At 38.0% G+C, this 16,219-nt stretch overlaps 1 protein-coding gene across 2 annotated transcripts in view; it reads right to left on the minus strand.

The window, feature by feature from the left end:
- The window catches only part of LOC124607300 (transmembrane protein 184B), a 100,806-nt gene that overhangs the window by 18,445 nt on the left and 66,142 nt on the right, over positions 1-16,219 (minus strand). For both annotated transcript variants that reach the window (XM_047139593.1, XM_047139594.1), the window contains 3 exons: positions 12,599-12,768; positions 10,893-11,134; positions 3,864-3,948 (listed from right to left, as the gene is read on the minus strand). In XM_047139593.1, coding sequence (XP_046995549.1) covers positions 3,864-3,948; positions 10,893-11,134; positions 12,599-12,768 — 497 coding nt within the window. The remainder of the gene's footprint in view (positions 1-3,863; positions 3,949-10,892; positions 11,135-12,598; positions 12,769-16,219) is intronic.

Below are 16,219 nucleotides of genomic sequence, written 5' to 3' on the forward strand. Positions count from 1 at the left end.
GTGTTTGAAGTCACGCTGGTACATTCTGTTGCTGTGTGTTTCCATTCCATGATTAATGTGATTTGAAGAGAAGTAATAAAATGAGCTCTAACATGGAAAGTAAGCGTTTCCGGACACACATCCACGTAACATATTTTCTTTCTTTGTGTGTGAGGAATGTTTCCTGAAAGTTTGGCCGTACCTTTTTGTAACACCCTGTATGCTTGCACTGCAGAGCCAAATATAGTGTTTTAGGAGGTATGGAATATGGTCTTTCTAATGAAAATTGTTTAAAAGAGTTTGCAAAAGACTTTTGTAAAAATGAGCCAAAAATATTGATTTTAACATTTTTGGAAAAATTTTCGACTTTCCCTTAATTTGTAAACTGCTGAAAAGCAGTGGGAGAATGAAATTTTCTATTCTAAGGCCTTGTAGTGGTAAGTTATTAAATACAAGGTATCAGGTGTATCCCACAGTTACTTTTGGAGATATAAAAAGCTGAAGTTCACTTTTTTTTGCGTCTATTTTTTTGGCTGCTTTGTTTCAAATTATCCATATGCAAGTTGCTCAGGAAATCCTTTTTTATTATTTTACCTAACACAGCTCAAGAAGTTGTATACTATGGCCTAGTTTTGTTTCTTTGAAGACAATATTACAGGATATATTACATCTCAAAGTTGTTGAAAACTTACAGGTGCACTGTTGGTAGCTGTGCTGGGAGTCAAACAAATGACTATATCTATGGAAGTACTGAATTAACAATTGTGAAATTTTTCTAATGTTCACTGTGGACATGTGTGATTGTTCACACAAAATTTCGTCAAAATCTGTAATGGTCACACATGAACATCTAGTACACTTGGCACGGAATGACCCCTTTTCTCACGAAATCACATAAAGAAACCCACCAGCTTGTACAGCTAATGGACTGCATTCCCTTGGCTGCTTTCCCTTCATCTAAACACTTTCAGACATATCTTCCATCTACAGTTACCTGCCTGGTCTCAGTAATATAAGCAGGATTTGGCTTTAATAGTAAAAAATTCAATAGTTACTTCTGTGTAGAATTAGACGTTATCACGCAAGTTCACTTTTAGAAAGAAGAACTCTTTCATGCTAATTGATTTTACTGTCACTGCTAAGTAGAACCATTTCAGGTTTATCAAAGCACAAACTGTGGATATTCTGCACTATTTATTTATTTTTAAGCCAAACACTGATTCATAAAATGGATAAAAATACAACTACATCTATGGTTTCTGTTTACATTGATATAATGAACTTTCTTTGCAATTTTTTATTGATTATTTCACACCTCCAAGTTTTGCCTAATTATAATTCTCGTATTTCGTTTGTCAAACAAATCAACTTTCATTGTTAATCTCTTTCTCAGTTTCAACCGTCTAAATATCACAGTGGATGCATAAGGATGAGTGTGTACAGCAATTATGTATTTATAATTTTGTTCAATAAATAATAATTACATTTTGAATAGATTACAAGATGGCTTTCAGACTGTAAGAAATCAACAATTTCTTCTTTTACTATATGTATCTGAGCATGAAGTGAAACAATTCAAATAATTATAACAACAAAAATAATCAATAACTGATAATATAATGTAAATGGAAAAAAAAAGAACTACTCAGCAAGCGGCAGCAGGGACACACACAAAAGGATTTGGCTTTCACAAGCTTTCAGAGCCAGTGGCTCCTTTTCTGGCAGAAGAGTTGAAGAGGAAGGAAGAGAGGTGAAGGAAAAGGACTGGAGAGGTTTAGAGAAAGGGGTACAGTTTAGAAAAGTCACCCAGAACGCCAGGTCAGGGGAGACTTACCAGACAGGATGAGAAGGAAAGACTGATTGTTGGGGACTGCACTCGAATTAATGTAAATTGAGGCCAGGTGGGTGGCGAGAACCAAGGACACGTTGTTGTGCTAGTTCCCACCTGCAGAGTTCTAAGAAACTGGCGTCTGGGGGAAGAATTCAGATGGTGCATGTGATGAAACAGGCACCGAGGTCATGACTGTCATGTTGTACAGCATGCTCTACAACAGAATATTGTTGTTGCCTGTATACACCCTCTACCTATGACCATTTATCCTGACTGATAACTGCATGGAAGTCATGCCAATGTAAAAGGCTAAACAGTGTTTACATAACAGCTGGTATATGCCATGTTGTTTCACAGGTGTGTCTCCCTTTGATAGTACATGTTTTGCCAGTTAGAATGGTAGAATACGATGGTCCCAGGGGTAGGAGCCATAGGGTAGGGAGATGGGTGTAGAATGAGCACAGGGTCTGACGAGGATATTGTGGAGACTGGGAGGGCGACAAAAAGATATTCTAGGTGAGGTGGGCAAAATCTCAGCAAAAATCAGCACATAATATCCTGCTGCAGTTGTACAACATGACAGTCATGAACTCAGTGACTGTTTCACCACATGTACCATCTGTATTCTTCCCATAGACACCAGTTTCTTAGAACTCCACAAGTGGGAATTAGCACAACAACATGTCCTTGGTTCGCGCCACCCACCTGGCGGCCTTAATTTACATTAATTCCTTCCGTTCACAGTAACTACTACTTTCTTCACTCCATATCAGTTTTCTGCATCTTTCATTTTCTGACTTAGCTATTTTTCATCGTCCCTCCTTCCACCTCTGTTGCATCCAATGCACTTAGCTTCTCACTCTTATTAACATGTGCACGATGTTTTAGTAGCAATCTCTGTCTTGCATATTACCCTGTCTTCCACCTTAATCTCTTAGGTTTTCAAATCTCATCCAGTGCAGTCCTCAACAGTCAGTCTTTCCTTCTCATCCCGTCTAGTAAGTCCCCCTTGACCCGGGGTTCTGGGTGACTTTTCTAAACTGTACCTCTTTCCCTAAACCTCTGCAGTCCTTTTCCTTCACCCCTCTTCCTTCCCACTCAACTCTTCTGCTAGAAGAAGGAGACACTGGCTCTGAAAGCTTGTGAAAGCCAAATCCTTTTATGTATCTGTTCACCTGCCATAGCTTGGTGAGCAGTTTTTTTTATCTGTCCGTTTACATAATTCAAATTATATATTTCAGCTCATTTGAAGGTTTGACATGTAAAGAGATACTGATAAAAGAAATAAGATCTACTACACACATATCAAGTTACGCTCAGCATTTCCATCATGAAATGTTCATCTGATACAAGTCTGTACAGCAGAAACTCAGTAATACTTTTAACTGGTTTTCAGTTATTGTCATTTGGACTGCACCAGATTATCCAAGTGCTAATAAGAACAAACAATGGAAAATCCAGGATGGAATATAACAGTATCATGAAAATCATAGTTGCTACTCGCCATATAGTGGAGACACTGAGTCGCAAAACGGCACAACAAAAAGACTGTCAGAAAACTAGCTTTCAGAAAACAAGACCTTTGCCAAAATAATTAGACACACACACACACACACACACACACACACACACACACACACACACACACACACACACGACCTAGTTAACAACCCGACAGTCTTTTTGTTGTGCCTTTCTGCAACTATATGATGCGTAGCAACTACCCTTTTCATCATACTAATAAGAACAAACTTATTTACAGAATGCTATCAGTCTGTACAAATGTATGAAAAAAAAAAACAGCATACCAAACAGTTTACTACTTACTTAAAGTGAGAAAATTCAACAAAAAAATTAATAAAATTGTGATATCTTACAATGGAAACTTAAGAGAGGTGTTCTTAGTGATGGCTGCTGTTTCTCATCCCTAATCTTCATTTTGCACAAAATGCAGGCTAAATTATATCACGCAGCAACCAGTCATAAATGACTGCTTATTAACACACAAAGAACAAATGTGTATACCAGCTGGTACTGAAAAGATTTCTATTACCTGAACTATACTGCGTATACTGTTGATATTGTGGATGGAAATTGTGAATTGCATCTGTCATTATGTCCTTTGGATTCATTGTTTCCTGAAAGAACAGGCAAAAATTTATTAATATGCAAACTATATCTAATGTGGAATAAGTAACAAAAAACAGTACACACACAGTGAACCACCACATCATGTCTTTAAATGGTAAATATACAGACAAGTAAAAGATGGAGGGTAAACTGCTGCAAAAATTGGAATTTTGGATGTGTTTAGGATAAAATAATCTAAAATCCTTGGTAGGACATTAACAACTGAATGAGTAAAGACAACCCAAACAGTCACTGTATAGGTTGTCTGGTTTGCTTATTTTGGGTGTTCAAAACCTAAAGTGTCCATAAGAGACAGATGTCATTAAAATATTTACAGATAAACGATTTTTTCTACAAAATATTAGTTAAAACTTACTCTCTCACATTCATATCCACTCAAGCACACAAAACCTAAAACTGCTAAAACAGTTTTAGTATTAAAATATACCATATGTATTTGACATTGCATCAGTCATTGGAGATGATCTGAAAGTTAAATTATTGTTTAAGAATACAAAGAAAGTCACATACTGATTATGTGTCAAATTATAATAAAAAGTGACAGGGAACATCAGCACATCAGAAGTCAAGCACTACTCAATTAAAATATACAACATGCTGTGCTGATATCCCAACATATTCTAACGTATTCTGCGACATCAGCACAACATGTAAGAGGCCTGTTCAAAATAATCTGGAATATTCGTAATTTCACACAAGCCACATATTGGAGCGAAATGCGGTTGGCATCCCTGCATGTGCCTGTGTTTAATGTGTAACTGCCAGAAGTTTCATTGTTGTACATCTGCTAAGTTATTGCTCAGCGCTGCTGTATTGCGTAGAATGTTGTGTTGCACAGTTTGCGAATTTCGAGATGGCAGAGTTAGAAGACCAACGTGCCTGCATTAAATTTTGTGTGAAACTGAAGAAAACCTTTACAGACACACACCCAGTGATGCAGGAAGTGTATGCTGATGAGTTCTTAAGCTGTACTCGGTGTTACAAGATTCATACAGTTTAAAAATCACCGTAAGGAAGTTAAAGATGACCTTCGTTCAAGACGCCCTCCGATGCCTACCGACAAAGCTCATGTCAGGAACATCAACAAAATTGTGCCTGCCAATCGAATACTGAATGTGTGAGAGAGTGCAGAAGAAGGTAACATTTCAGCTGGCTCACGTCACTAAATCCTGACATAGCGTCTTGGAATACACCATGTTGCTGCCAAGTTCGTCGCAAGGCTCACAGAGTCAAGACCAGAAAGACCTTTGCATCACAACCTGTGAAGAGCTTTTGGATTGTGCACATGAGAACAAGATGTTCCTTAAGAGAATCATAACTGGCGATGAGATGTGGGTCTATGGTTATGAGACCAAGGTTCAATCTTCACTTCTCTTCTTCTTCTTCAGTAGCTCTACAGCCCTTGGTGAGCCTTGGCTTCTTCAACAATCTTCCTCCACACTTCTCGGTTATTTGCTGCTCTTTTCCACCCCCGGACTCCCATATTGCTGATATCCATTATTACCTCATCGATCCATCTTCTTCTAGGTCTCCCTTTTCGCCTAACTGAATGGATCATACCTTTCATCATTTTCTTTGGCATTCTATCCTCTGCCATTCTCTCCAAGTGTCCTAGCCATCGTATTCGCTGTGATTTAACAAATTTTACTATGTCCCTGCCTTGTATTAAATCCTGTAATTCAGCATTGTAGCGTATTCTCCAGCCTTCTTCCTCCCTTATTGGCCCATAGATTTTGCGTAGTATTTTCCGCTCGGCGCTTCTTAGAGCATTTTTATCGTGTTCTGTCAATGTCCATACCTCTGAGCCGTATGTGATAACTGGGCGGACTAGGGAATTATATATTAGCAATTTAGTTTTTCTTGTAACAAGGCTACTTTTGAAAAGCTGCATATTTGCAAAGTAAGCTCTGTTTCCTGCTTGTATTCTTTCCCTTATAGCCTTTCCAATACTGTTATCATTTGTTATTAGGGCTCCCAAATAGTTAAAAGAGGACACTCCATTGAAGCATTTCCCATTGATGTTTAGGTTTTTAGGGGTTCTTCTGGCCTCAGATTGTGACATTACCATATATTTTGTTTTGTTTACATTTACTATGAGGCCAATTTTTAAGGCTTCTGTTTCCATTGCCCGGTATGTTTCTAGGAGTGTATTGGTATTTCTTCCTACTATAGCAATGTCATCAGCGTATGCACATATCTGGCTAGTTTTCATAAATATGGTGCCTCTTTTGTTGATTTTATTTACTGCACTATGCAGGGCAATGTTGAATAGGACAGTGGAGAGGCTATCCCCTTGCTTCACACCCTTATTAAAGTCAAAGCTCTCACTTGTTCTGCTAAGGACCTTTACTTTTGCTCTTGTCTCTGTCATTGTCATTCTGATTAGTCTTATTAATTTAGCACATATACCAACTTCTTTCAGTACTCTGTATAGTTCTTGCCGAATTATGCTGTCAGAGGCTTGTTTGAAATCGATGAATAAGAAATGCAGATCTATATCATATTCATAGAACTTTTCCATCATTTGCCTTATCACAAATATTTGATCAGTTGTTCCTCTGCCCGGTCGAAAGCCACACTGATATTCCCCTAGTATGCCTTCTGCACACTTCCGTATCCTTTCGTTTAATATACTTGTGAAGATCTTATAAGCTGTACTTAGGAGTGTTACACCTCTATAGTTTTCACATGCTGTTCTGTCCCCTTTCTTATAAATGGGGATTATTATTCCAATTTTCCAATTATCTGGCATAGTTTCTGTTTCCCATATATCTGATATTAATGTGTGCAGTTCCTTTATTACAGCCTCACCACCAGTTTTTATTAATTCAGCAATTATGCTGTCTTCCCCAGGGGCTCGATTGTTTTTTGACTTGTGCACAGCCTGGGAGACCTCTTGTAGTGTTGGTTTTCTTGCCTCATTGGTTTCATTGTCTACTTCCAGCTCCACTCTTCCCTCCTGTGCAGCTGTCTCTTCATCTTCTAGGCTGGTGCTTAGTGTATCTTTGAAATATTCTGCCCATCTTCCCACTATCTGTTCTTCCTCCCTTATCATTTTCCCATCTTTACTGGAACAGGCCATTGTTTTTGGTTGGAATCTATTCTTCATTTTGCCTATGGCATGATAGAACTTTCTTATTTCACTCTGTTCCTTTAGTTCTTCTAGTTCTTGAAATTTCTTCTTATTCCACTCTCTTTTCTTTCTCTTGCACAGTCTGTTAGCTCTTCTTAATTCTCTATATTGTTCCACATTATTTCTGGTTTCTCTCTGTAGCATTTTTGTTCTTGCCCTGTTCTTTTCCTCTATTGCTGACCTGCAATCTTCATCAAACCACTCCTGGGTTCTTCTGTTCCTTCTTATGCCTATTATTTCCTCTGCAGCATCCTTAATGGCTTTTTCAAACCTGTTCCACCTTCCATCTACTCCTTCTGTGGTCTCATCATTGCTCAACTTTCTGCTTAGTGTTGCTTGGTATTTTTTTACTTCATCGGGGATGTTCAGTTTGTCTGTATTCCATTTCATCATCTTTCCCATTCTGTTGCCATTTGTTAGTGACAGTTTCTCTCTCAAGACTGATTTTATCAGAAAGTGGTCTGAATCACAGTTTGGTCCTCTGCAGCTCCGTACATCCGTAACTGACGTGGAGTGGCGTGCAATCACTAAAATATGATCAATCTGATTGACTACTCCATTGGCTGCAGACTTCCAAGTTCCCAGATGGATCCTTTTATGTGGAAAGCAGGTACTTTTAATAATCATATTATTCCTTGCTGCGAATTGGCATAATAAGTCTCCATTCTCATTGTTTTCTTCATGTAGTGAATATTTTCCAGAAACTCCATACAGATGTTCATTCCTCCCTATTTTTGCATTAAAATCTCCTATTACTAGCATCAGGTCATATTTAGGTACTGCACCGTATACTTTTTCCAAGTCTTCGTAGAAATGTTCTTTAATTATATCCTCTTTTTCCTCTGTTGGTGCATGTGCATTAACTATTGATATATTCCTAAATTTACCTTTTAGTCTGAGTCTGCACATCCTTTCATTTATGGGTTCAAATTCTAGAAGGCTTTTCCTAACTTCCCTAGTTATTATAAACCCTGTTCCAAGTTGGCCTGTTCTTTCTTCTGGTCCACTATATACCAACGAGTACTCAGGTTTATCTATCTGCCCATTCCCCTGCCATCTTATTTCCTGTAGCCCTACAATATCATATTTGAATTTTAAAATTTCATTAGCTATTTCTTTCATCTTTCCAGGCTGAAGCATTGTCCTCACATTCCATGATGCTACTGTTAGATCCTTTATCCGTTTCCTTTGCCGGGGTCGTGATACATACTTTCCATCCAGTTTCCGAGGCTTCTGTTGAATTTCCGTAATATTCTTTTTTTTTTACAGTATGGGGTTATTAGCCCCATGCCCAACCCCCAAACTGGAGGACCAGGATTTGTATGAGGTTTACTCCTCTAGGGAAGCTGGCTTCACTACGCCTCTAGAGCCCTCCCTGCCCTATGTTGTGGGACACACTTTGTCTGGCTCCTCTGTCGGGACCAGTCCGGCTTGGGAGACCCTGCCAGTAGCTATGCTACCGCCGGCATAGCTCTCGACTTCACCGAAGCACGCAAACCCTCCCGCCCGGCACTGAAGGTGCCTACTATAAGGCGGTGTCCCCTGAGAGGGTTCAATCTTCACTATGGGTCGGGAAAGCTTCTCCAAGACCAAAAAAAGCTCTTCACGTCAGGTCACATGTCACAGCCATCCTGATAGTTTACTTTGACTTTGAAGGATTGGTTCATCATGAATTCATGCCATAGGGACAATCTGTTAATTGATGGTACTATCAGGACATATTGCGATGCCTGAGAGAAAATGCGTGAAGGAAATGGCCTGAAATGTGGTGAGACAATTCATGGCTCTTGCATCACTATTAAAGCACCAGCATATTCATCCCTGTTGGTGTGCGACTTCTGCTCAAAAAGCGAAATCACTGTACTGCCTCATCATCTGTACTCTCCAGACCTGGTCCCTGTGGACTTTTTTTAATTTCCAAAGTTAAAAACTCCATTGAAAGATAAAGATTTGCAACAATAGACGAGATAAAAGATAATTCACAGATGGCACTTCGCACAATCCAGCACAAGAGGGCTTCTAAGTGTGCTTCCGGAAGTGGACACAGCGTTGGGAGCGATTCATCTATTGAGGAAGGGAGTATTTCGAAGGCAACCATGTACAATAAGTAAAAGATAGCCATAGAAATATTTTGTGGACAAAGTTCCGGAATTTTTTGAACAGGCCTTGTATGCTTTAATTGTGTGGGATTTTATTTATGATATGCTTAGGTTCCCTGTCATTTTTATTACAATTTGACACAACAATCACTATGTGACTTTCAGTGTTGTAAAAAGCATGAACATTTAATAATGTTACAGTAACTGATGATAATAGTGTAAATCTCTCAAGACTGGTAATTAAAATATAAAGAATTATTAGTGATCTTGATAAACTTTAGCCTTCAAGAATAATATAAAATGTACAACTTCAATAGAAATTTAAAAACAAGACACAATACTAAACTAGAAAGTCACGAAATTGTGGTGTATTAACCTCTTACATCATTAACGGATGAGCCAGCCACTCTTGAGTATGCACTAAAATCTCATACCCAGTAGCTTAGTTACGTGAGGTGACACAAAGACAACACTCATACCACTTTCAGTGTCATTTAAAGTTGTGGACAGATCACCTGGTACCTGGCTGCTACCTTCTTCTCATGATGTAAAAGACAGTAACATTTTGGTATATTATTACCTTCATTCAACAAGGATTTAAATCTAGAAGGAACCATGTGTAATGTAGGTGTGTCGGTTTCAGTGCATTATGATAATCTCATCACATCTTAGTAGCTGGAAAATTGAGTGCCTTAGTCTTACAGTTGGTTTTATCAACCACAGATCATTGTCAGTCACGTCTAGCCACTCTACATCCCATACGCACGACAAATCTTTTCAACAGCAATCTCACAGCATGCAGAAGGATTACACGTTAAGTGACAAAGAGTAGCTTATATGCCTCCTTGATAGCAATATTCGCAGCTTAATTGTCACAGATTTCCAGATGCCCTAGTATGCGGCAGACTGACAATTTCCCTGCTTTTGTAAGAAGAAAATCAAGAGATTCTGGACGGTTTTACCTGCTTGGTACAAGTGTTGCATCTTTTGCAGTGCAATCAGGGAACCTGAACAGAAGACGAATTTTGTGATCACATCTCATCTTGCCCACAGTCTTCAAAATCTCTGAGTTCAGCATTGAATACATTGAAAGCACTGGGAAGTTGGATTTTCAGGACAATGCCGAGGGAAAAATGACTGAATAGCAAACAGCCTGTCTCTGCTTGGACCAATAAGTATACACCGCTTTAAAACCTCTGAGCTCATTTACAGTATAAACAATTTTAATCTCAAGTACACAACATGTTTTACTCTGTTAAAATTTATCCTGGGCGTCATCAATGATCACAGCTGAATTTCACTGCAACATTGTCTCAGTACATTAATATCTGTCATGTGTAAATCCATAATTTGCTCCTTTGCTCTTACTGCTCCATGGACACTATATAATTGCTCTAAGATTGCAGGTCTATCAATGACAGCAGGTATGGCAAATTATTGTGACAACAACCAAAGCTTGTATGTTTCTTTACAACAAGGAGCCTCAACACATATGTAACTGAAACTCTCCTCTTAAGTGAAAATAGCCTACATGTTAACAGTGTAGAGAGAAATCTTTTAATGCCACTGATCCACATATTTATTAAGCGTATATCTCTTATCTCTTCTTGCATGCCTCTTCTTGAGTAACTTTGTCATTTATTAAAATATCTCTCAACTTATAAACAAACAAGAACAAACAATTTTAAAAAATCCTTACCTTGAGACTGCTAGAGATGCTCTGCATAGTGACACTGCGCCCCCTGGAATCCGTTATGCAGCCCTGTACATATACTTGGTACGGAAATGCGTAGCGCAGAGCAACAGCAGCAAAGAACATTTCAATACAAATGAGGAAGTTTTGATATCCTGCAGAGACTGTGCCTGCACTTGCTTGTGATCCATTAGTGTTCACAATTGGATCAATAACTTCTGCCTTCTCCAAAACAGCCAAAAGGACACCTGTGCAGAAATAAAACAGTTCAATGTACATGAGATAGTGGGAATTAACTTTTCACATAGTGAGTAATCAATTTTTCAAAATACAGTGCAATGAGACAGAGAAAATATTTACTCATCAAGTGGTGGCAGGAGAACACACACTTAAGAGTTAAGCCAGTGGCTGCTCCTTCTGGCAGAAAGGTTGAAGGGGAAGGAAAAGGGATGAAGGAAAAGGACTGATGAGGTTCACAAAATGGGGAAAGTTTTGAAAAAGTAGCACAGAACCCCAGGTAAGGGAAGACTTGTGAGTTTGGAGCTTACAGGGCACAATGTCAAGGTCATCAGTGCTCAGGGGAAACTTGCTAGATGAGATGAGAAGGAAAGGCTGATTGATGGGGACTGCACTCTGGATGAGATTTGAAAACCTCACAATTTACAAGGTGAAAGATAGGGTAATAAGCAAGACAGAGTTTAATGGCAAAACATCATAAAATAGACAGTTCATAAAATAAAATAAAAATATAGAAAACTACAAGGGTATGAAGAAAGGAATAGTTACTGAAAGGAAAGATTGAAAGTGAAGACAGTAATATAAATTAGAGCTAGGTGGGTGGTGAGGACCAAAGACATGTAACACCAATTCCCGCATGCGTAGTTCCAAGATACCGGTGTCAGGTACCGCTTGTGCTATCTGTATTCTCCCCCCTAACACCAGTTTCTCAGAGGAAAATGGCGATACGACATGTCCTTGCTTTTTGCCACCCACCTGGCCTTAAATTTATGTTAATTTCTTTGGTCTCAACCTTTCCTTTCATTTGGTAACTATTCCTTTCTTCAATGCCCTTTAATTTTCTGTATCTTATCTTCTGGTCTGTCTAAGACAGTTTCTCTTTCCTGTGCAAGTACTTGTATAGAAATTGGGTCTTTATGCAACTATGTGTAAACAAACTAGGACTTCTGGAAACTTGAGATATGTCTTAATCTGATCATGGTACAATAAAAAACAATTTACCAAAACTTTGTGAACAAAACAGAAAAGCTCAGTTTTTATCTGTAATAATCAATTTTAGCTGGATTAGGCCACCTGCAGATCTCATACTAAAATGTAGGACGACAGTTACTACTACCAGCAGCTGACACCTTGCCTAGCAATGATCCTCTTGTACTTTAGTTTTAGCCCTGAAGATGGTCTAATTCAGACAAAACTGATTATTACAGTAAATAAAAAAATGTGATTCAGACATTTTCAGTCTTAAAATATTAAAACAAGATCATATCCCACCTTTCTAAATACTACATTTGTTTATTGCATCAAAAAGTGGAAAAAATATTGTGTGAAACCTACCTTTATGATCATTTTACAATTTTTAAAAATTATAAACAAGAAGGCCTCAAATATTAGGCTTGTACTTAAAATTGTGTTATTATGTATTACCCCCAAAATTCCAAGGCACCGGTGTTAGCAGGGACAATTATGAAACTCACCTTGCCAAAATGACAGAAAGATGACAGACTTCACCGTGCAGAACTTCAGCACAGGTTCAAAGGGAGTGAGCAGATCTTTTGTTGCAAAATAGAACAGGAAGAGCCCATACAATGCCAAACTGACAGAGAAATTGTAAATGATCGTGATGTACAAGTAACCACCATCAGGACTGAAAACAAATTTATAGAAACCTTTTAAGTATGATACATCATACACATAAAAGTAATAGCAATTTATTATGCACAAACAATCTAAACATCAGCATGAAATGTAACTGCGTATTGTCAACATATATTTCAGAAGTTGCATCCCAACCACCACACACATACACACACACACACACACACACACACACACACACAGTACTCCCTATGTTCTTGCTCTTGTTCTTATTCTCATAACCTTAGGTATTCAGTTTATTAATCACTCAAAGAGTATCAATATAAAAACCAAGAACTAATCCCAAGGAGGCTTTTGATATTTTGAGGAAAAGTACAGAGTAGTTTTTCCTTTGAGCTGTCAAATGATAGCCATTCATGAACATCAAAAATAAAAAAATAAAACTACACATTAAATGTGAAATCAGATACAGATGAAGAAACTATAAAACAACAATAACGTTTCCAAGGACATCACTTCACTAAAACTGTACTACACATTTAAAAGAAAGTTTAAGTCACTTCGAATGGAGAATTCTAAGGTGTGAACATAGCCGGAAATCAGACAATGTGATCTGAAGTGTGAGCATACTCTCATCAGTACGGCATTTACAGTAGCCACAGTGCTAAGTTTGTGCAGTATGCTTAGTTTATTTTATTATGTGCCTCTGTATGGAAATACAAAGCAACTGTGGTTTGCATCACACTGAAAGGCAGTCCAGGCTTCAGCCTTTGTGTGTGTGTGTGTGTGTGTGTGTGTGTGTGTGAGTGTGTGTGTCCGTCCTTCATTAACCACTGACAGACCACAATATTTATTATCCTTCAGAGTACCTAACAATTTATAGTAGACGGTGATAACTGCTCTCCTCCAGATTGCACTGTGATCTTATTACTACACCTGAAATGATGTTGATATTTTATGGTAGCAGTATAGTTGTGAATGTATGTCCGTACGCTTGATAATGTGTTCCGTAAATAGATATGTCAGAGGACAGCAGTAAACGAAGTGCTTCACAAGCCAGGGAGGGGGATTATTTACCAAGTGTTTACATCTATATTCAAATGTGACTCAAAGTGATGCTCTTATTTTTGACATTTTTAAGGCCTAAGAATGAAATGCATGAGGACATGGTGTCCATAATTGTATATCTTATTTTAAACGGAAGTATCAATGCTGTAAAAACATTAGCAAAACTTGGTTTTGTGCCTCCTAGAAAACACCTAAATTGCAAGAAACCTCCAACACTGTTGGATAATTTTGGTAAGGATGTCTTGAACTTCATTATGTTTGAAGCATATAAAAAAGAAAAGCTGCCATCAACCTGAACATTCGACTGTACACTGCAGTGCTTTACTAGCCATAGTCCTTCTGGAGGTGGGGTATCTTTTTCCAACTTTTGAATTGATTTACACAGGCAGTATATGGTGACCTACCCTTTAAAGGTGGACCCTGAATCTTGGTGCAACTCTGCATTCTTTGCGTTGACAAACATTGCAAGAAGTGAAAACTCATGGATAATCTTAGAACTGACCAGAGGTCATACTGGAGATCTTTGGAACCACAGCCTGTACTTGTAGTGATTTGAGAATTTCTGTGTAAATTCTAGAACCACTCAGTCTTCTATGGTCTCGAACACACAATATTCTAGATACGAGTGTGGGATGTTAAAATCCTATCTACCGAGCGCCACATGTCTGTGTGTGCAGGTTTAAAATCAGTCGTGAGAAGAAGGTAGATGTGGCGGTCGAATGGCACCAACAAGTACCTCTCGGACAATCCATAGATGTGTTGGTGCGTGTGTAAGAAAGAACCACTACATCTACATCTGCTCACTTACACAACGAAACTTCCACACAGGGTGAGCGTGAAACAAAACTTCATTGCTTTAGTGCCAAGTGATACATACTGTTGAGTGAACTTTTATTGTGTAATTGTAGTATTTAAAGTTAGCTTTAAATGCATACTAGGGTTACAGCATATAAAAGCTTGGACAATGTACAACAAATTGAGGACACTCAAGAACCAGCTATGGCTATGAAAGTGAGTAAAGAAGTGCCAGACTATGCTGAGTTGATGAATTTAATTAAAGCTTAGAGTCTGCAATCAAATGCTCAGAATGAGACTCTAAGGAAAGAATTAGGCTTGGTAAATTCTCAATTAAATACCCAGGTTGAAACCTTAAAAGCTGAAAGTGGGACTTTAAGTTTGAATCCAAACTAAATGAAAAGTTAGGATCTTTTGAAAATATGAGCAATGTTAAGTTTAATGACGTAAAACAGGGGAAGAATGCTTTGAAAGAGAGTGTAGATAAGAATAATGAATAAATATTGATTATTCAATCACAAATTACAGGTGTCAGTACACGAGTAGATAACTTAGAAAGAAATTTAAAAGAGAAAATAATGAACCCTGATATCATAAATATAAGTAGTTTGGAGGAACAATTTGAAGAAATTATAGATCAAAAAGTTACCGAGAGAATAACCTTCGGAAATGTACCGCCTATTCTGTCTTCCGAACTTAGTGATACCAGGAAGGGTATAGATGACTTGTGGAGAGAATTCAAGCTTATTCAAGACAAAGTAGAAAAAAAACGTAACTTCACCTAATGTGGTATTAATTAGCGAAGCTGTGACTGATTTACAATTGGGAGGGGGGGGGGGGGGCTAATTCAGGGTTATCTAGACAATTTCCTAAATTTAAGCCAGATGGAGATGTACATCCGACCCATTTCTTAAAAAAATTGGGAAGATTCTAAGAAAATCGAATTTGCTGTGGAGTATCTTCTAGAGGAAGCCTCAGAATAGAGTACAGTAAATATTGAGAATTTTTCCTCTTGGGAAGACTTTAAAAAGAAATTTAAAGAAAGTTACTGGTCTGCCAGTCCACAAGAAAAGTTAATATCAGATCCATGGGACCCGGGCGGAGTCATCTATCCCCAGGGACGTTAACATTCTGAGTTAACGGGCGGAGTGACGACCGTCAGATCCCGAGTTGTTTTTGGTGTTTCTTCCAAAATAGTCTTCCTGCACCAAATTCCTTTAAAATCTTAAACTATCCTGTCATCTATCCTTTAAAATCTAGAACTATCTTATAATCTTATTGCTTAAAAAAATCATATATGACCATAAAATAGAGAACAAATTAAGAGAATCACAGAAATAAAGCAATATCTAGACGAAATAAATTAAATAGAGTATTATATTTATGGATAATGTAATATGATGTGACTTGTTAAACAACTGTGATATCATAGTGTACAGATTTTCTATTTTGTATCAAGTATTTTATACTTTTAGGAGATGTGATATGGATGGGAGGGTTTGCATTAATTTTGAAAGGGGTGGGTATTGTAGATATGAGCATGATTTACACGAACACATGAATCACGACTAACACAAAACACACAGCACACCTTTCAAACAACCCTCACAAACAAGTTTGCCTGATTCTTCTTCATT

The sequence above is a fragment of the Schistocerca americana genome, chromosome 3, assembly GCF_021461395.2.
Source record: "Schistocerca americana isolate TAMUIC-IGC-003095 chromosome 3, iqSchAmer2.1, whole genome shotgun sequence".
In the NCBI taxonomy this organism is placed as follows: domain Eukaryota; kingdom Metazoa; phylum Arthropoda; class Insecta; order Orthoptera; family Acrididae; genus Schistocerca; species Schistocerca americana.